At 47.8% G+C, this 21,766-nt stretch overlaps 1 protein-coding gene across 3 annotated transcripts; it reads right to left on the bottom strand.

Moving 5' to 3' along the window:
• Positions 1–9,153: 9,153 nt before the first annotated feature.
• UCP3 (uncoupling protein 3) lies at positions 9,154–18,637 on the bottom strand. 3 transcript variants are annotated; one of them, XM_050756373.1, is made up of 7 exons: positions 18,148–18,637; positions 16,084–16,100; positions 15,319–15,529; positions 14,886–15,089; positions 13,678–13,779; positions 13,037–13,217; positions 9,154–10,424 (listed from the first exon to the last, which is right to left on the bottom strand). In XM_050756373.1, the coding sequence occupies exons 1-7, from the start codon at positions 18,239–18,241 to the stop codon at positions 10,310–10,312; spliced, it is 924 nt and encodes a 307-aa protein (XP_050612330.1). In that variant the 5' UTR covers positions 18,242–18,637; the 3' UTR covers positions 9,154–10,309. The 3 variants fall into 3 exon arrangements, with proteins under 3 accessions (XP_050612330.1, XP_050612329.1, XP_050612328.1); XM_050756372.1 differs by having other exon boundaries at positions 16,084–16,267; positions 18,148–18,235; XM_050756371.1 differs by lacking the exon at positions 18,148–18,637 and having other exon boundaries at positions 16,084–16,304.
• Between the last annotated feature and the right edge of the window lie 3,129 nt (positions 18,638–21,766).

Consider the following 21,766-nt stretch of genomic DNA (forward strand, 5'->3'; position numbering starts at 1 on the left):
ATGGTCTGAGTCGAGACCTTCTGAAATAAATTTAAGGCATGTTGATCTGCACACCTTTGACAAGGCTTAACTGATATAGAGTTTATAAATATCCACAGGAATTTGTAATGTTCCATCATATCATTTCTCAATACTGGATGTTCATTGTTTTATACTTTTGCTACTTTAAATACCAAGAAACCTTTTCACAGGAAGAATAAAATCTCCATTTTTCTCTAGAGTGTAGGTAACAAAATATAAAATTAAACCAGATATATGTTTGACAAAGTAATGCCTAAAATCACCATTATAATATTCATAATGACATTATGTTAACAGTCATCATAAAGTCCATAAAATTGATTTATAAAAAATGCAGATGATCTTAAGGTAAAAAATACAGTAAGTGCTTTTTGCTAAAAAGCTCTTTGTTGAATTAGGATGTGCTATAATAACTAAGACACCAGACAATACTAAATGTTACCCAAACTACAACACAACACACTTTGAACATAATTTAAGCCTAAATTATTCTGCACCAGCAGGATTCTTTTTAGTGCCTGGCAGTATAAAGCCAACTTTAAGAAAAAAGACACAAAGTGTGAATAACAAGTTCGGTGGCAAAATTAATACCAATGAAGCTTAGCAGAGAGAAGTGAGGAAGGTGCCCATCTCTTCATTCTGATAAGATGCCATCTCTAAACATTACATTCCTTTCAAGAAGTGGAACTTCAGATTTAGGTAAAGAAAACTGGAAAAACTAGCCTGAATGTGAATATCTAGTGTTAAAGCAACTTCCTAGAATGAGTGAATCAAGGTAAGAACATATATCGTTTTCTACTGGGAAGTAAGAGTTTTTGAAGGTTTTCTTTTCTGCAGTTTGTAGTGTGACTATTTTCCTACAAACTCATTGAATGCAGAACTAAACAGTAGAATTACAAGCATAGCTCAAAGGAACCCAGTCTGTTTCTGTTGTACCAACGTAAGATTTCTGTTATGTTGTTGAATCTGTGGTTGCTTCCTCAATGACCATTTCAAATGACTCTGTCCTCTCATCTGCTCAAAGCAGGAAGTCAAATCAGGTTTTCCTTTTTCATAAGAAGCATCACCACACTTTCTGTTTGCGTTGATGAGATGGTACAGCATGGTGACATACCCACAGAAATCCTGCAAACCCACTTTGCTCCTTAATATTTCCAGTGCTTTATGAGCACCCATATGACACAAGCAAACTCTCCTTGTGGTTTTATTTTATCAAGTGGAAAAATTTCTCTCATCCCACCATTCAACATTGTAAGCACATGTGAAGCATGGATCATAACTCCAAGACATAATAATAATAATATAGCAAGAATAACAACGCTGAAATATATCTGACAGTTTTTGAGATCTTGTGCCTTTGGAAAGTAAAAGAAATGGGGTTATGACTTCTGGAGATGACTTCTGGATAACAGGTCTAATATGCTGAGGAGTTCTACTCTGAGGGACTGGATTCATTGGTGAGAGGAGCCATGGAAACAAGCAATATACAATTCTTGTTTAGAACTCTGCTGCAAGTCACAGGTTCCAAATCAAGAAGGCTTTCACAGTGTAAGATACTGAGAAGAAAACCACAGTTGGGTTGTTTTGGTTGTGTAACCACATCATTGAGACACAGACACAGTGTTGTGCTTCTCAGAGTAAGTGCCTGATCAAAATTTCTCTCTATTCTGTACTTCTTTTTCACCAGTGTTTTGAACCTTTTCTAGGTCTTTAAAAAAGTTGTCCAGACACTCATATGAAAATTTGCAAACTTTTGGTGAAAGATTTCCCATCATTAAACCAGCAAGAGTAGCCAGGTATGGTGGCTAGCACCTGCAATCCCAATGACTTGGGAGGCTGAGGCGGGAGGATCACTTGAGTCCAGAAGTTCAAGACCAGCCTAGGCAACAAAGCAAGCCCCTATCTCTATAAAAAATTTAAAAATTAGCTGGGCCTAGTGGCAGGTGCCTGTAGTCCCAGCTACTTGAGAGGCTGAGGCAGGAAAACTGCTTGGGCCCAAGAGTTTGGGGGCTGCAGTGAACCGTGATCATGCCACTGCACTCCAGCCTGGGTAACAGTGAGACTCTGTCTTAAAAAAAAAATCTGTTTACAGATGTAACATTGTACCATGATGAATTAAGTTGATTTAAATTAATTAATTAATTTTTTAGTGAAAGCAACTATATGAAGTAAAGGAATAAATAATGGCTATTCCAGCTGGGCAGGGTGGCTCACACCTGTAATCCCAGCACTTTGGGAGGCAGAGGTGGTTGGATCACTTGAGGTCAGGAGTTCGAGAATAGCCTGGCCAACATGGTGAAATCATGTCTCCGCTAAAAATACAAAAATTAGCCGGGTGTGGTGGTGTGTGCTTGTAATCCCAGCTACTCAGGAAGCTGAGGCAGGAGAAATGCTTGAACCCGGGAGGCAGAGGTTGCAGTGAGCCGAGATTGCACCACTGCACTCCAGACTCGGCAACAAAGTGAGACTCTGTCTCAAAAAGAAAGAAAGAAAGAAGAAAATACCTTACAGAGTTGCAAAGTAATCATCTAATCACTTTTTACTCAATTATGAAACCTTCAAGAGAATAAAATTTTTGTCAGATATGGATACATACAAATGAATAAATTCTTAGTTATATAAACTAGGTACCACATGGTAATCCTCAAACTTCACTGAAATTATGGTAGACTCTCTTTGTTTTACTTCTCTTCATTTCAAAATGTTGAGAGGGTTGAGGACCTGAATAAATGATCTTATCAATAGCATATTTCTCAGGCAAAGTCCATATTTTTATGTCATTTTTGTGATCTGACCAGCCTACATCATCCACAATGTGTCTATGGCAGTTTCTACCGACAATATTGGTGAAAGATGACCACTATGTGACCATTCGTCAAATGTCAAAAAGATCAACTTTTGACAATCTACACTGACTTATAAGATCAATGTACTGGTGTCTTTTTATGCCAGGAAACTTAGACAATCAGCCTCCGTAAAACTGGGCAATGGATTATAACTTTTCTTTCTTTTTTTTTTTTTTTTTTTGAGACGGAGTCTCGCTCTGTTGCCCAGGCTGGAGTGCGGTGACCGGATCTCAGCTCACTGCAAGCTCCGCCTCCCGGGTTTACGCCATTCTCTTGCCTCAGCCTCCCGAGTAGCTGGGACTACAGGCGCCCGCCACCTCGCCCGGCTAGTTTTTTGTATTTTTTTTTTTTTTTAGTAGAGACGAGCTTTCACCGTGTTAACCAGGATGGTCTCGATCTTCTGACCTCGTGATCCGCCCGTCTCGGCCCCCCAAAGTGCTGGGATTACAGGCTTGAGCCACCGCGCCCGGCCGGATTATAACTTTTCTCATTGCTGAAAATGTCCTCCACAATCCTGGTGTGACTTGAAAATGGTGTTATCCTCAGGCCCTTTACTGTAATATCCAATAAGCGATAAAGGTACAGCATGAGTTGATCTCGACTGTAACAGTTCCTTATAGTATTTTTATTCCTCTTTCTTAACATGTTTAAATTATTAATATTTCTGTGGCATCACGGATTGTGGATATATAGAGGACAACATGCTTTGCATATTCTTTTCTGTGAATTTTCAAGGCCCTGTCACATGTTGGCTGGTGGCTTGCCCTGCAGGTGTTTGTGCTGGATGCAGAGCACCGTGTCTATGGTTCAAAGGCCTGTGGTGAGCCCGCAGGAAGCCTGATACCTTACGGTTTAGAATGTTGGGCCACCCCATAGTAAGGGTTCCCGACAGCTCCGCATAGCATAGAACAGAGAACGGTGCATCAGCAGTTCCAAGTTTCTTCATTAATCTACATTTTAGGGGATAAAAAGACTTTCAAGGTTATCTTTCTTATAAATAACTCTCCAGGCCCAGTAACCTTCCTTCATATGTGACCATTCCTCGAACTTCACTGAAATGCTTGGAGAATCTCTTGTTTTACTTCTCTCCATTTCAAATTGTTTGCCTTTATGATTCTCTCTCTCTCTCTCTCTCTTTTTTTTTTTTTTCTTTGAGACGGAGTCTTGCTCTGTCACCCAAGCTGGAGTGCAGTGGCCCGATCTCAGCTCACTGCAAGCTCCTCCTCCTGGGTTCACGCCATTCTCCTGCCTCAGCCTCTCGAGTAGCTGGGACTACAGGCACCTGCCACCTCGCCCGGCTAGTTTTTTGTATTTTTTAGTAGAGACGGGGTTTCACCGTGTTAGCCAGGATGGTCTCCATCTCCTGACCTCGTGATCCGCCCGTCTCGGCCTCCCAAAGTGCTGGGATTACAGGTTTGAGCCACCGCGCCCGGCCTCTTTTTTTTTTTTAGATTGGCTCTCACTCTGTTGCCCAGGCTGGAGTGCAGTGATGCAAACATGGCTCACTGCAGCCTCGGCCTTCTGGGCTCGGGTAATCCTCTTATCTCAACCTCCCAAGTAGCTGGGACCACAGATGTGCACCACCATGCTCAGCTAATTTTTAAACTTTTTTTGTAAAACGGGGTTTCACCATGTTGCCCAGGCTGCTCTTGAACTCAAGCTATCCACCCACTTCGGCCTCCCAAAGTGCTGGGACTACAGGTGTGAGCCACCATGCCTGGCCATGACTCTCTTTTATTTTAGGTTTCTCATATTCTTTCCAGAGCAGTCTCTCCTACTTTTACCCATTATTCTATCCCCTGCTAAGTTTTCCCCAGGACCTTGCTTCTGCAGTCTGTTCCCTATTCTTCTGTCTTTCCTTCTGCTGTGTAAATTAAAATGAACCGTCCTCAGGGCTTGCCCACCCCTTTCACAATGTCTATTTTTTCTCCTTCCTCTCTCTGCCAAACTTTCCAAACAATTGGCTGTCCTCTGACTTCTCAGCCTCTGGCACAACTGTTACATATTTGATGAATGGATAAATGAATGATCTCACATTTATCTCCTCATTCACTTCACTCCAGTCGCAGGCCTTCTTTCTGCATTTTGAACATGCCAAACTCATTTTCACTTTAGGGCCTGTGGACCACTGGTTCCCTTTGCCTGGAACACTCTTAAGATCTTTGCTTGGCCAGCAACTCTTATCATCCCTACACACACACACACACACACACACACGCACCCCACATGCACACACACATTATCAATACCCAAGTTTAAGTACACTTTGAAAGTAAATTCTTTTTTAAATGTGAGACAGAGTCTTGTTCTGCTACCCAGGCTGGAGTGTAGTGGTGTGGTCATGGCTCACTACAGCCTCAACCTCCCAGGCTCAAGTGATTCTTCCACCTAAGCCTCCCCCATAGCTGGGGCTACAGGCATGCACCACCACACCTGGCTAATTTTTGTATTTTCTGTAGAGATGGCGTCTCCCTATGTTGCTCAGGCTGGTCTCGAACTCCTGGACTGAAGCAACCCTCCCATGCTAGCCTCCTAAAGTGCTGGGATTACAGGCGAGAACCACCACTCCCAGCCTAAAGGAAACTTTTATTGAAGTAAAACATACACAAAACACTGCACAAACCCTAAGTATACAGCATGAAAAACTTTTATAAAGCAAACATCCCTGTATAATGAGCACACACATGAGCAAATATTACTAACACCCAGAAGTGATCCTTTGTGTCTACCGTCAGTCTCTATCTACCCAAAGAATAACCAGTATCCTGATTTTTAACACCAAATATTTGTTTTACCTGTTCTTAAACATTATTTAAATGGAATGATACTGTACGTACTATTTTGTGTCTTTCACTCAACGCTGTGTGAGATTCATCCAAGTTATATAAAATTGTAGTTCTTTAATTTTCATTCAAAAATAGGCAGAGGCCTTAAATAGACATTTCTCCAAAGAAGATATACAGATGGCCAATAACCACATGAAAAGAGCCATAGCATCACTAATCATTAATCAAAACCACAATGAGAGGCCCACCTTACATCCATTAGGATGGCTACTATCAAAAACCCAGAAAATAAGTGTTGAAGAGGTTGTGGAGAAACTGAAACCCTTATACACTGCAGCTGGGAATGAGAATGGTCCAGCTGCTATGGAAAACAGTATGATGGTTCCTCAAAAAATTAAATACAGAATTACCAATACCAAATGATTCCACAATTCCACTTTGCACTTTGAATATACACCTAAAAAAATGGAAAGGAGTTTTTGTTTGTTTGTTTGTTTTGTTTTTTTTTTTGAGATGGAGTCTTGCTCTGTCGCCCAGGCTGGAGTGCAGTGGTGCGATCTGAGCTCACTGCATACTCTGCCTCCTGGGTTCAAGCGATTCTCCTTCCTGAGTACCCCCTAGTAAATCTCTAAGTCTGCAACCCAGCCATACTGACAGCTGGCAATCCCTTGGATGCACCTTGAATGTTTTTATCTTGTTTCTGGGCCTTTACATGAACCATTTCCTTTGCCTAGAATAACTTTCGCTTAACTTTCTTTACCTGGATAACACCTATTTGACCTTTAGGTGTCTTCCTCCAAGAAGCTTCTTGGCCCCCCAGCCAGGTCAGATGTCCCTTATCTGTGTACCTGCTCTTGGGTGCTTTGTACACACCTCTATTTGTAGCTTTGATCACCCAGTATGGTGACTGATGGTTTGCGGTTTGTCTTTCCTGCCCCACCGTCCTCCACCCCAGTGAGCTCCCTGAGGACAGGACTGGTCTTGTTCACCCCAGCACCTAATATAACATATGGCTCACAATGTATGTACAATGAATATTTTCACTCTGTAGCACTCTGTGCTTTTCAAAGTGCCCTGAAACAAACTCATCTATGGAGCTATCATAATATTTCCTTAACATTCATTCCTCCTGAATAAAATATTCTTTTAAAAAATACTACCATTACTTAGAACATTTATGTGAATTATCCATCATGTCACAGATGGGACTGAGTCGGGACTCTATCTCATTTTCATCTGATATATTAGAAGAGTTTGAGAAAAACCAGATTCCTTTTGAATCACTTGACTGGAGGTGGTGTCTCTAGGAGTGTGGTGGGGAAATGGGTGCACGGAACTCAGAAGCGGGCCTCAGCTGGTGATCTGACCTTCTCATGAATTCACGTCCCTGCTTTCCTGGAAGCATGAATTGAAGCCAGCATTGAAAAGGTGTTCACACTGTAGCCTGGGAGAAACTGTCTCTCAGTCCTTGGAATCACAGAATGAAAGAACTTCAGGTCATCTGGTTGAATCTCTGCCTTTAAGATGTGGGGAAAGAGACTGGGCACAGTGGCTCACGCCTGTAATCCCAGCACTTTGGGAGGCTGAGGTGGGCGGATCATCTGATGTCAGGAGTTTAAGACCAGCCTGGTCAACACAGTGAAAAACCCCATCTCTACTAACAATACAAAAACTAGCCAGGGTGTGGTGGCACGCACCTGCAGTCCCAGCTACTCGGGAGTCTGAGGCAGGAGAATCACTTGAACCTGGGAGGCGGATGTTGCTGCAAGCCAATATTGTGCTAACCTGGGCACAGAGCAAGACTTTGACTCCAAAAAAAAAAAAAAAAAATGGAGAAAGAGATCTAGTATTTTGGCCTAGAAACCTCACAAGACTCACCAATCTCGTTTTTCTTTCTCCAAAAGGCTGGACTTGGCAGTTAGTAGGCTCCTGATCCCACACAAAATATCTCTTAGAATATTTTATCCTCCCTTTCTCAGAATCATCACCTGAATAGTATCCTCTGCGTAGGTGGTGTGTTAATATTGCCATATAGAAATTCATGGAAGACATAGTTCCCGGCCCTAGAAACTTACAAACTGAGACCAGGAGTTTGAGAGTGATCTGCACACGTCAGTCAAGTCAAAAGAAAGAGAAACTCTTTTTTGTTTTGTTTTGTTTTTTGAGATGGGGTCTCACTCTGTCACCTAGGCTGGGGTGCAGTGGTGTGATCTCGGGTCACTGCAACCTCCATCTCCTGGGCTCAAGTGATCCTCCCACTTGAGCCTTCCAAGTAGCTGGAACCACGGGCGTGTGCCACCACGCCTGGCTAAAAAGGGAAACTTTTAATTTAATTCAATTCAATTTAATTTTTTTTGAGACAGAGTTTCGCCCAGGCTGGAGTGCAGTGGTGCGGTCTTGGCTCACTGCAACCTCCGCCTCCCAGGTTCAAGCGATTCTCCTGCCTCAGACTCCCGAGTAGCTTGGATTACAGATACCTGCCACCATGCCTGGCTAATTTTCTTTTTTTTTTTTAATTTTTTAAATTTTTAGTAGAGACGGGGTTTCACCATGCTGGCCAGGCTGGTCTCGAACTCCTGACCTCAAGTGATCCGCTTGCCTCGGCCTCCCAAAGGCATGAGCCACTGCACCAACCAGAAAGTTTTTAAAATATGGGTTTTATTTGAAAACCAAGCCAGACATTAAATCAAAATAATTTTTTTTTGCTTTTGTATGAACTCTCCAGTTTTTATACATAGATGATCTGAAGTTATAATTTAAATTTAGGAAAGTGCTGAGGATGAATAGATATTGGCTTTTTCCCAGGGTGTGGAGGGGTAGGAGCAGGGAAGCAGGGAAATGACACTACCGAGCGCCTTCTGTATGCCAACGATTTTTTGTTTGTTTTGTTTCAGAGAGTGAGTCTTGCTCTGTTGCCAAGACTGGAGTGCAGTCGTTATTCACAGGTGCAATCATGGCTCATTGCAGCCTTGAACTCCTGGGCTCAAGCAATCCTCTTGCCTAAGCCTCCCAGGTAGCAGGTGCACACCACATGTCTGCTTTCCAAGGAGGTTTAGATCAACCCTCACAACAAGCCTGTGAAGCAGGGATTGTTATTCCCACTTTTCTGGTAGCACACCAAGGTGCAAGGATTCCCTGTGGATACGTGGTTAGTATGGTAGAATGGGGTGAGGTTTGAACCCAGTCCTGACAATCATCAGAGCTACACAAGGCTGCCAAGAAGTAGAAAAAGACAGTGGCATTTTGGGTCCCCATTATCAATTCGAAAGATGTACAGTCTTAAGCTTGGAAGTCGGTCGTCTGGTTCAACCCTGCCTTTTGCAGAAGCAGGAACTGGAGTCCTAAAAAAATAAAGCAACTTGCCTGCAATTAAATAGGGTGAGAGGGGGCAGATGAAGCGTAGGCATGTGGGGCTGGATCTGGCTGCGCGCTGACACATAGAAAGCCTGAAATATAAGTGAGAAAGGAAAATTCCAAGAAAGAAAAGGCAGAGAAGTGGCTGTTCTTACTCCCACACCTAAGGTGTGAATTCTTTTATTGAGTCATAATAATTTCTCAAGAATTCCGAGTCTTGCTACTTTAGGTTCTTGCCCTGGAATCCACCTCTTTTCCCCCAAGCCCAACAACCCTTTGAGGTGCTCACGATTGAGCGCATGGTGGGGGGGAAGGGGCTGCATGGGGGCGGGGATCCTATGGCTTCACATCATCCACTGTCACCTCTGGTCCCCAAGTCTCTGGATCCTTTGGTCTCACCTCTAGACAACCGTATCTTTCAAACCTTCTTCCCTGACAACTCCTCTCTGTCCCGACAAAATCTCTCCCAAGACATTGTCCTTGTAGTTAGATTCACACAGAGCTTTTGCTTTCATAAGGTGCGTACATGCCCAGCTTCTCACTTGCGTGTGACAGCACCCCAGTGAGGTGGACAGGGAAGGGATGGCTCTCTCCATTTTGTAGGAAAGGGGAGGCTGCCCTCTTGATTCTTCAGTGTCATTAGGAATATTTACGAGTCCCAGCCTCACACTGGCCCAGCAGGGCTTCTTTGGCACAGGCTCTAGTTTTTTCTCTTGTTCCTTGGGTTTCCTAGAATCCCAAAGGACTCTTTGTGGCAGCTACATTACGAATAGGCTGATGATGCATGTGTGACGGTGCAGCGGCAGTCGCCAGCTCTGTGTTGCTGGGTGGCGTCCCTCCGGGCTCTGTGGCTGATCTCCCACTCTATCGTGGGCCCCTCCTGTCCCGTGCTTGCCATCCTTCCTGCTTATCATTCATTATCTATCTTCCTGCTTACCATTCATTATCGTAAATCTAACCAGATTTCACGGGGATACACATCTCCAACCCTCCATTTTGTCCAAACGGATCTATCTTGGTTTTTTTTCTCTTGCCTAAATATTAGGCATGCCTAATGGGTTTCAAAAATTAATATAATTTATTTTCCATCTTGTCAGTGCAAAACAAAGGTGTTCTCAAGGCATGGCACTGAAGACCAGAATCCTTCCTCCTCTTCTACTTCTGTTTCTTGAATCAGCAACAAGTAAACAACAGCTCTGTAAACATGTGTGGGTCTGTGTCCATGTGTGCGTGGATCCACCGTTTTCTTCCATTCTTAACTGGTTTGGGACACGTTAGCTACCAGTGGCCTTCTTGTCGTGTTCAAAACGGAGATTCCCGTAACATCTGGACTTTCATCAGGGCCCGTTTCAGCTGCTCATAGGTTACGAACATCACCACGTTCCAGGATCCCAAACGCAAAAAGGAGGGTGTAAATCTGATGAGAAAAACAACCAACACATCAGGTGGAGTGCTAGGAGACCACAACAGATGCGTGTGCTCTCGCGGGACACAGCGGTAGTGCCAAAGGATCTAGACTTCTGTTCATCACAAGTATTTTCTGAAATCCTTTCAGTCTCTCTCTCTCGCTCTTTTTTTTTTTTTTTTTTCCTGCTAAGGGGATTTAGGCAGAAGTCGGAGTAAGGGAAAAAAAAACCTGACGTTTTGAGACAGGTTACTGTGTTAGGCAGCGAATTCTCACAGTTCTTTTTTTTTTTTTTTTTTTTTTGAGTCAGAGTGTCACTCTTGTTGCCCAGGCTGGAGTGCAATGGCACTATCTCGGCTCACCGCAACCTCCGCCTCCCAAGTTCAAGTGATTCTCCTACCTCAGCCTCCCGAGTAGCTGGGATTACAGGCATGCACCACTACCCCCGGCTAATTTTTGTATTTTTAGTAGAGACAGAGTTTCTCCATGTTGGTCAGGCTAGTCTCGAACTCTGATCTCAGGTGATCCACCTGACTCAGCCTCCCAAAGTGCTGGGATTACAGGCATGAGCCACTGCACCGGGCCCCTCACAGTTCTATAAGGCAGCCATGTTTTCACAAACCGAGGCCCAGGGAGGTTAAGAGCTCAACCAAAGACCTGTGGCTAGTAAGTGTCAGAGGTGTGGTTCTGACTCCACCCTGCTGCTGGGTGTTTCTGGGTTCAGTTACACCCCGGGGGGCCAGCCCTAACGTGGCCGCCTGCCAGGACATGGAGCAGCTTGGGCTTTGCAGGGTGAAGACAGTGTGGCACCAGATTTAGCTTATCTCCAGAGAGCCTGGCTGTGCTGTGATGGCACTGCAGGGACAGTGTCCCCACCTCAGCTGTGGCTCACCGACTCAGGGAGAAGCCCATGAGCTGGCCCCTGCCCCTCTCTCGGCCTGTCCCTCCACTAACCACCTCCTGGGCCCCTTTGCTCCTGCCAGACTCAGCTAGTCACATTCCCTGACGATACCAGGCCCTCTTCCCTCCATGCCTTTGCTCCTCTTGCTCCCTCTGCCTGGACTGTCCCTTCCTCTCCTCCTTTGCTGGCTGGTTGCTTCTTGCTCTGGAGGACTCAGTTCGGACACCATAACCTCATGCCATGGGTTTTCTTGACCCTCATGGGATCTATAGCACTGTGACAACAAATGTAAACTCTGGAGTCAGACCTGGGTTCAAATCCAAGCTTTCCCAGTTTCCAGCTTTACAATCTGGACACATCACTTAATTTTTCTAAGCCTCAGTTTCCTCATCTGTAAAATGAGGAAAATAATAGTATCTGCCTTATAGAGTTAGTCGTGCAGATTAGGTGAGTTAATGTTGGACAGCACTCAGCACAGGGCCCAGCATCAGTAAATGCTCAGTAAATATCACCAACTTATCTGCTGCTCTTTGAGGCGAGCATAATCCAGGGCCTGGCACCTACAGGATGCTCCAGAAATGTTGGACAAGTGAAAGCAGTAACTGAGACAAGTGGCTACAGCTGAAAACTGTAATGATAGAGGCACTTTTTGGAAGAACAGTCTGTCAATTGCAATATAGTTTTGTTACGTCATTCCCAGGCTTGAGAACCTATAGTAGCTCTTGTTCACTTGTTGAGTCCATGATAACACCAGGCACCAGAAAACTCTCTGTTGAAGGCATCAGCAGTGGGAGGTGAAAGGGCCAAGCTAACAGCTTACCAGTAGGATAAACAATATTGTTGGGTGTGGTGTCTGACGGTCTGGGTTTGAGCCATGGCTCCACCATTTTAACTTGTGGTCTTGGATAAGTTACTTAACTTTTCTGACACTCAGTCTTTTCCTTAGTTAATGTGGACAATACTACCCAGTTCAAGGGGCTGTTGGGATAACGTGTGTAAAGTGCTCAGCACGAGGCCTAATATAGAGTGACTTAGCTGTCGTGATCATCGTCACCAACCTGCATTATCAAGTGCTCACTCTGTGCGAGGGACTGTGGGAGATACAAGACGTCTGAGCCACTTTGGCTTTCGGGAACTTGCCCTTTGCAAGAGGAATAACTTAAGCTTACCAATACTGTAATACAAGGCAGGAGGTGATAAATACCATAAAAATGGTATCAAATGGCATTGCAGAAGTTCCCAGGGAGGAGGGAAAATTTACACCTGAGAGTGTTAGGGAGGAGGTGGCATTTGAACTGGTCTTGAAGGAGGCTAAAATTGACAGCCTGTAGATGATGAGGCATTCCATGCAGAGGGAGCAGTAAGTGCAAGAAAATGTGGAGTATGTGGAGACAGTGAGGAAAGCACCGGCTGTGGTCAGCGTGGTGCTCAATGGCCATGGCAGGAGGTCCGGGAGGTCTCAGGATTGCTAACTTCCTTTGGAGACAGGCAGTACTTTTACCTGTTCCTAGAACGCTTCCTCAGTCAGGCTTCCCTAACTCTCCCCATCAGGTATGGTTCACTTTTTTTCTTTTACTTGCATGGTTTTTTAAACTTCTCCTTTGTGGCATTTACATCTGTACTCTTCACCGCTACATCCCAGGTTGACCCATGGTAGCCACATTAGAAAAGAAAGAAGCCCCCGTTCTCTGGGAGGGAGCACTGGAGGCAGGAGGAGGCTCACCCCTTGTAGAAGGCTGTGGGGCCCTCCTGGGCCACCATCTTTATCATACAGTCGAGGGGGCTGAGGTACTGGCCTGGAGGTGAGTTCATATACCGGGTCTTCACCACATCCACCGGGGAGGCCACCACTGTGGCACAGAAGCCGGCTCCAAAGGCAGAGGCAAAGTGGCAGGGGAAGTTGTCTGCATAGGAAGGATGAGCAATATCAAAGAGTGCGTTTGTGTTCTGTCCATATGTATGCACTGTTTGTCCCCACCTCAACCATGAACTCCCTGAGCATATTTTCCGTATCTGACAGTATTTTCCGTATCTCTCACAGTGCCCTGGGCTAAGCTCTTGGTAAGTACTGGCAAACTAGGCCTGGGCTGACCCAGAGGTGGGAGGTCATGCAGGCTGTTTGAGGAAACTGAAGTCAGAGAAGGTGAGAGATCCTTGCTTAAAGCTACATAGTGAGATGTGGTGCTGGGACTGGAACCCAAGTCTCCAGCCTCCCAGTCTAGGGTTCTTTCCTGCTTGTCACCACAATGTACCAGGCACTCTTTACTAGGCACTGCTTCTCTCTCTGCTCCTTCTAAAACCCAGTTGCCTCTGGGTTCCCTCCCTGCTGGGGGAGGGCTGCCTGCCTGGAGCCCAGGGCCTCACCAGTGAGCAGGTGATAGTCCAGCAGCTTCTCCTTGAGGATGTCGTAGGTCACCACCTCAGCACAGTTGACGATGGCATTCCTCATGATGTTGGGCAAAGTTCCTGTTAGGAAGGCAGTGGGGACGGATGAATGGGAAATGGGAGAAATGGATGCCCTGGCTGCAAGGTCACAGGCCCCAGTTTTGGGGCTATCAGGCCCCATTCCAATGGTCGCAGCCAGAGGATCCCACCCCAGCTGCGCAGATTCCACATTTTCCTCTCTAGAGTTAACAACTCTCAGATTATCCATATCTTCCTCAGAGACAGAGAACAGAGAGGCCCACTGGTGTTCACTTGGCCTCATTTTGGAGGGTAATCTGCAACAGCTGTCAAAATTAACATATGCCTCCCCGAGACCCAGCTGCAGCCAGAAAAGAAAGTCATTCAGTGAGAGGCTGAGCTCTTGGAACAGTGACAGAATGTGGTGCCAGCAGGGCCCACCCCTGGTTTCACAGGTAAGGGGACAAGCTCTGAAGGGTGCCCAACAAGTGACTGAAGAGCCCCCACTTAAGAGGTGTCCTGCCCTTAAACTTCACTGGGTCAGTTTCTTCTGCAAACATTTCTGCAACCTCTGGTTCACACGTGGAGAGAGTCCTGCATTCATCACAGTGGCCGCCATGTGGACACATAGGGAACCCTCCAGCTTTGCTCCCAAGGGAGCGCTTCCTCATTGCATCTCCCTGCGCCCACTCTTCACAGCTGTGCGTTTCTGATGCTCCTCTTCTTCCTCCGGGCCCTGCTTAAGGGCCCCTCCCCTTCCGTCTCCACACACCTAGAGCCTGTTCAGTCTTCCAGGCCCAGCCTAGGTGTCACCTTCTCTGCAGAGCCCGCCTCTGGAGCTCCACCTCTGGGGCAACCCCTACCACATCCTGCCCGTGGTGTAGCTGCATCTTGACTTATCTCCTCCGCTGTCCTCACGCCCTGGGTGTGTGAAGGTGTCTTAAATTCATTTGTCTCCCTCACAGCAGCCTGCACATGGCAAAGGGCTGGTAAAATGAACTGAGTTTGAGGGGCTGTGGCAGGCCAGCGAAGTATCTTTGGTTGTGATGTTCTTTCAGAATCACTGGAACATGCCATGCTGGGAGCCCCTCCTTGCTGGGGTCCCTGCCCCAGCCTGAGGGGAGGGAAAGCTCTGCCTAAGGCCGCTTGTGCCCAGAGTCCAGACCTACCTTTCCACAGGCCCCTGACTCCTTCCTCCCTGGCGATGGTTCTGTAGGCATCCATAGTCCCGCTGTATTTTCTGTCGCTCCCAGACGACCCGAGGTGTATGCTGGCCTGAAATCGGACCTTCACCACATCTGTGGGCTGGGCACAGGTCACTGCCATGGCTCCCGTGGTGCAGCCGGCCAAAATCCGGGTAGTGAGGCTGGAGCCTGGAAGGGACAGAAAGAGTGGGTCAGTACCCCCTACTAAGCAGCTCTCTGGGACATGCTGTTCTCTGCGGGACTGCCCCTGCAGCTTCCTTGATGTCCGCTCAGAGCCTCCTCATGAGCATTTGGTACCATCTTCCCCCCCACCCCTGGCTCTGCCTCTGAGTCTAGACTTCCCTGGTCTCTTGACCCACAGACGTTCGGCCACCCCTTTGGTGCTCAGGTCACTCACTGTCTGCGCCTTGGGGGGTGTAGACCTGCTTGACAGAGTCGTAGAGGCCGATGCGGATGGAGGCGAAGCTCATCTGGCGCTGCAGGCCGGCCACCAGCCCATTGTAGGGGCTGCAGAGACCCTCGGTCCGCACCATGGTCAGGATGGTGCCCAGCACGCCACGGTACTGCACAAGCCGGGCCGTCTGGGTCACCGGGTTCTCCCCCTGGATCTGAGGGACAATAGCGGGGGGCGAGGACTCAGATGGGAGGGCAAGAAGGGGCTGGGTGCACAGGAACCCTGCTGGGGCTGGGCCTGCCTGGGCTGGGCCTGAGAACAACCGTGCTGGTCACGGCCTTCACATCACAGTAGAAATCACTGGTGTCTGGGCAGGATTTTACCATTCACAAAGCAGTGTTATACACACGGCTTGATGTTTGATACTCAGAGTAAGTCAGAGGGACAGATTGTCTTTCCATTTTATAAGTGCTTTGTGGCTTGCCCAAGATCACACAGTTAATTCCTTACTTTTACCGCACACGGTGCGCTTTACGAAGTAGGGCCTAGCCCATAAAGGGCCCTGTCGCATTATGCAAAGAATTTAGATTTTTTTGTCTTGGTGGATGGTGATGAGAGGAGGCAAGGAAGGGTCCTAAGCAGTGGAGTGAGAGTCTTCGTCAGGGTTCTGAGTGAGGAAGGGCACGTGGGCACACGTCATGGGGGCTATGGGGGAGAACTAGCCCCTCCTTCCATGTGATCAATGACCCTTGGCCAAAGGGCACCTACCTGCAGGCGGACCTTGGCTGTGTCCAGTGGAAAGGTAAGGAGGTCAGCAAAACAGGCTGCTGTGCCTGCCCCCAGGAACTTCACAGCCATGGTGGGAGGCACGTCTGAAGGCTTCAGTCCAACCATGGTCCTGGAAGGCTCTGCCCAGTCGCTTTAGGGCCGAGAGGAGGTCCAAGGAGAGAGGCTGCTCCACAGCCCTGGGCTTCAGTGCAGCGGTGAGGCTGCAGGAGACAGGCCAGAGGAGGCTGACGGAGTGATGTCTGGCCTGGCCCCCAGGTGCTCCTCAGCATCCAGGAGGGGCTTTAGAAAGGGAGAAGCCTGGGTGGTGCCATACTTAAGCTGCGCGAATTTGGCCTATAAAAACAGGTCACGTTCCCATCCCTCGGATTTTGCAATCCTCCTCTTGACTCTCTCCCTCCCCTCCTTACCATGGGTAGGCAGAGCTGACAGTGGTATCTGCACTGTATACATGAGGAAACCGAGGCTCAGGCACCTGTTCTCCCCAATATCGAACTGCTTCCTTTTTTTTTTTTTTGAGACAGGTTCTCGCTTTGTTACCTGGGCTGGAGTGCAGTGGTACAACCCAGGCTCACTGCAGCTTTTACCTCTTGGTCTCAAGTGATCCTCCCACCTTCAGCCTCCTGAGTAGCTGGGACTATAGGCGTGCATCACCATACTCGGCTAATTTTTTATTTTTTGTAGAGATGGCGGTCTCTCTATGTTGCCTATTCTGGTCTCGAACTCCTGGCCTCAGCCTGATCACTTGACAAGAGGGGCCGTTCTTAGCCACTCATGGGAAATGGAATGGATGGGCGTAGACTCAGGTCAAAAGCCCATCTTGGCGTCAGGGCTCTAGAACTTTCAGTAGTCAAGCTCGGGGAGGAGGGGAAGCCACAGTGGTGGGCACATATAGGAGCTGCCCTGAGGCCAGCACTCCCCAATCTTCTTCCCAATTCACTCCAGCCTCCCCTACACCCCTAGCAGCCGGCAGCCTTTTGCCACTGGCCAGTGGAGGAAGAAGTCAAAAGTGGAATCCTCATTTCTGTAGCTCTGCTGGGGCTCCTGAGGGATGGGATGTTCTAGTCTGCATGGTCCGTTAATGTTTGCTGGTTGCTTCTTGCACTGGATACCGTGCTGAGGGCTTTACAGACACTGACTGAGTCGATCCTTTATAAGGCTACAAGTAGTTGCTATTATTATTCCCATTTCATAAACCAGGGACCTGAGGCTTCCAGGGCTTTAGCTAGTCATACAGCTGAAGTGCTGGCACTAAGATTAGTGTCCATGCTTGTCTGACATCTGAAGCTGTGCCTGTTTCACTGCCCAGAGAGTCTCAGACTTCAGGGAGAGCCGAAGATCCCTTGAGCTGCTTGTTTACAGAGTAGATTCTCAGCCCTCAGCCCCAGAGATCCTGATTTAGGTCTGGGGTGGGGCCTAGGAATCTGCATTAGGAAAACTCCCCATGGTAGCTCTGAAGCGGGGGAAGGGGACCCCATTTTGAGACATCCTACCCAATACCAGTTGCCTCCCCAACTCCAACCCACCCTCCCGGCAAAGCCTTCACAGCAGCCCACTGAAGAAGCCATCTAGGCGGAGAGACCATGGGCTCTGGAAAGCTCCCAGTAAATGACCTGGACCAGCCTCAGGTCAGAAGTGCCCCTGTCATCCCTACTCAGGAAGAGGCCCCAGGGTCTTCATGGAAAGAAAGGGACTTATGCTCTGGAGGAATCGCAGAGATTCTGGGGCAGGCAAAGAAGAAAGCCACTTCCTGTCTATGGGGATTGGCAAAATCCCACCAGAGGCAGCCAGCAAGGCAAATGGGGTATGAGTCTTGAGTGAGTGACACGGGTGTTGGGTTCAAGTCCCAGCCCTGCCACAGTACCCTCATCAGGGCTGCAGCTTCCTTTTTATAAGGTGGGGGCTGGACTGAATATCAGGTCTGACATGCTACAGCTAGTGAGCCCTGACTGCTCGGGGCTGCTCGCTGAAAGCCTCCAATGAAAGGGAGAACAGGAGAAGGGAGAGGGACAGGGGAAGGGATGAGGGAGGAGAAAGGGGTCTTACCTGTGAGTCCTGCCAGGGCAGGGGCAGCACAGGGGCTCCCTATGGCTCCATCCCAGGGGGTGGCAGCAGGGATCGGATGGCCCCTCCTTGTCATTCACTGTTATCTCTGCTGCTTCTGGCTTGGCACTGGTCTTATACACACGGGCTGACCTGAAACCTTATCCTAGAGAAGCTGGTTGACTGCCTGATCACTTGACAAGCGGCTGGCTGGTGAGGGCAGTGAGGTGAGAGGGGAGGTGAGTGAGTTCCACATCTGGTTCAGTCCTCTTACTTGGGGTGCTTTAATATAGCTCCTTTAAACTGTGGACGCTTTCTTGGTGACAGGGTGTATGGGGGGGTGGACCTGCTGCTACTTTTGAGTCCAAAGGTCAAGGCCTCCCACGATAGGCTGGGCACAGCTCTCCCAGGCCTCATAATAATAATGATAACTGTCATTTCTTCGTGCCCACTATGTGCTAAATATTTTACATACATTACTACTATTTTTCACAATCCTATGAGATAGGTACTATTAGAATTCTAATTTTTTTTACTTTTTTTTTTTTCGGTAATTTAAAAATTTTTAGTAGATTCGAGGTCTCACTGTATTCCCCAGGCTGGTCTTGAACTCCTGAGCTCAAGTCATCCTCCTGCCTCAGCCTGGCAAAGTGTTGGGATTACAGGTGTGAGCCACTGCACCTGGCCTAATTTTGTTTTTTAATTACAGATTTATCGATATAGAATTCACATACTCTACAATTCATCTGTTTCAAGTGCACAATTCAAATGGTTTTTAGTATATTCTGAGTTGTGCAACCATCAACACAATCTATTTTAGAACATTTTCATCACCCTCCTGCCCTGGAAAAACTCCATACACATTAGTAGTCACTCCCCTTCCCCCACTCCCCAGCCTCAGGCAACCACGAATCAATCTACTTTCTGTCTCTATAAATTTGCCTGTTCTGAACACTTCCTAGAAATGGAATCATCCACTATGTGCTTGTTTGTGACTGGCTTCTTTTACTTAGTATAGTAATGCTTTCAAAGTTCATCCGTGTTGGAGCCTGCTTCAGTATTTCATTTCTTTTTAATGCTGGGGATCCTAAAATCTTACCACTTATTTTACTGCGGAGGAAATGGAATCTCAGGGAGGTCATGTAGCCAGCACGTGGCAGGGCCTGACTCCAGCCTGTAAACTCTAAGGCATTTTGGGCTTATCTACTGTGACCACCATTTTCTCTGACATGACACTTGGAAGCTTTAGCATGGACACTGCTGGAGCCAAGGGAGCTGGGGCAGGGTGGAAGGGTGCCCCACAGAAGCTACTGGAGGCTCCATCTTTGGGCACTTAGAGTAAGGGCTGGGCATAGCTGAATCGGGCCCCAGGTGATGGGGGAAGGGGAGAAGAGGAAGAGAAGGGAGGGGAGGAGTGAGAAGCAGAAGGGAGGGAAGGAGAGTGAGTTGATTGGGTAGGGCAGAGGAGGAGTAGGCGGAAGTCTTTTCTGGACTTGGGCACACAGCCAGGGTCACAGGGCAGGTGGTCAGAGGTACGGACGCTCAAGTGCAAAGCTTGGGCTGTACCTGTCCTCTTCCTTGGACCAGGCTCTGACCTTAATGTCAGCAGAATAAGCAGTTGCATTAGTGTTAAGCGGGAAGTGGCTGTCAGGGCTGCTGAGATTAGGAAGGCTTAGGAAGTAGGTTCTGAGCTCCATCTGTAATTGCTAGCCTGGAGGTGGTGGGGTAAATTGCACGGAGTCTGTGGGGGAAGAATAGAGTAGAAGCCCAAACCAGGAGGCAGCAGGCTCTGGAGAAACCCAGGGGGAGGGAGGGCCAAGCTCTCTTTGGCTTGGGAGCTTGAGAGCAGGACCAGGTCTGCCTGCTTTGGCTCCATGTCCAGAGGCCAGCCCATGCTAGAAGTCCCAAGGCTGCCTGCTATGGGTTGGGAAGAGAGGCAGCCACTGGCTCGTTCTGGTGGTGGGAACACCTATCTCATGCCTTAATCCATGCCACATGCCTGGTCAAGTCATTTACCTCAGAGTTGGCACTGGGAAGATTCAGCTTCCAGGGCTAAGATATTGATAAATAACACACTGTTTTGAAGTGGAGATGGGAGGTCTCGACCCTCAGGGTCCCTTTGTGTCATCAGAGGCTGCTCTCAACCTGTAGTAGGAGCATGTCCTCCTAACCCCGATCAGGTTGTCTGTGGGAGCTAGAGTGGGATTTGGAGGAATATTCTTTACCTGGAGCTTTCCCCCTGAGGCCTGGTCTCTGACTGCTCCTCTTTAGGTTCCCTGAGCCCCAAAGGAAGTGGGGTCCTGGGCCTTGAATGCTCTGTGCTGGTGACTTGAGAGGGAGGCTGGCCTCCATGGTGCTGGGGAGGGGTGGGCTGGCAGGCTGGAACTTAGGAGCAGAGACAAATAGAAAGGGGAGGCCTTGTCACCAGGAAGGCGGCACCCACTCCTTCCTTGAGGTTCCCGCATCACTATGCACCCGCTGATGCCCGGGAGTGCTCCGCCTGCCCCAGTGGCTGTGTGCTTGCCTCACTACGGGTTTGCTCCGGAGCATCAGAGAGTGGGTGGGGCTGACATTTCCTAAGCTTCCACTGTGTGCCAAATGTAGGCGAAGCACTTTAAAAAATGTCATCTCATTTGATCTTCCTCACAACCCCATGAAGCTGGAGTGATTATCTCTGTTTTACACATGAGGCCACAGAGGCTCAGACACAGCGAGACTGGTCTCTCTCTCCAGCTGCACGCCGCTCACAGGCTTTTCTGGCTCGCTCTCTATAGCTGTCCATAGTCTGGCCAATTCTCTGGGCTCACCCCAAGACCTGTCTCTTCTAGGAAGCCTTCCCTGACTGCTTCAGCCCACATGGTCTTTCTCCATGAAGTCCCTAAATTAAGAGCACTTATTGGCTGTACCTTGTTTTGATCACTGAAAGCAGTAGCCTTGCAATACCTCTGGGGATTTCTTGTGTGGTGAATCACTTCCTAACTACACAAACAGAGGCAAAACACTGAACTTACAGAAACTCTAGATATCACACTATCTAGAGTTAGCAAGTTGTTTTGAGGACTGAGTGAAGTGACATGTACCTGGGGGTGAAAGCCTATTGCCCAGCCACGTCTTTTTTTTTTTTTGATACGGAGTCTTGAGTCTTGCTCTGTTGTCCAGGCTGGAGTGCAGTGGTGTGATCTCGGCTCACTGCAACCTCCACCTCCTGGGTTAAAGTGATTCTCCTGCCTCAGTCTCCTGAGTAGCTGGGACTATAAGCATGCACCATGCCCAGCTGATTTTTGTATTTTTTTTTTTTTTTAGTAGAGACAGGGTTTTGCCAGGTTGGCCAGGCTGGTCTCAAACTCCTGACCTCGGGTGATCTGCCTGTTTCACCCTCCCAAAGTGTTTGGATTACAGGTGTGAGCCACTGCGCCCGTCCATGGCCCTTTTCTTGTCCTCCCCACAGGGCTTTGTCTGTGGCAGCTGCTCAAGAGTTTGTGGTCTGACAGCCTCAGCCAGAGTTACCCATCTCAGAGATAAGAGGGATTCTGAGGGTTCCATTTTACTAATGGATTTCAAGCATCAGCAAAGGAAATACTGGGTGTCACTGTCATCTGGACCAACCCGATTCTGGGGGAGC

The sequence above is a fragment of the Macaca thibetana genome, chromosome 14 (assembly GCF_024542745.1).
Source record: "Macaca thibetana thibetana isolate TM-01 chromosome 14, ASM2454274v1, whole genome shotgun sequence".
Lineage (NCBI taxonomy): Eukaryota > Metazoa > Chordata > Mammalia > Primates > Cercopithecidae > Macaca > Macaca thibetana.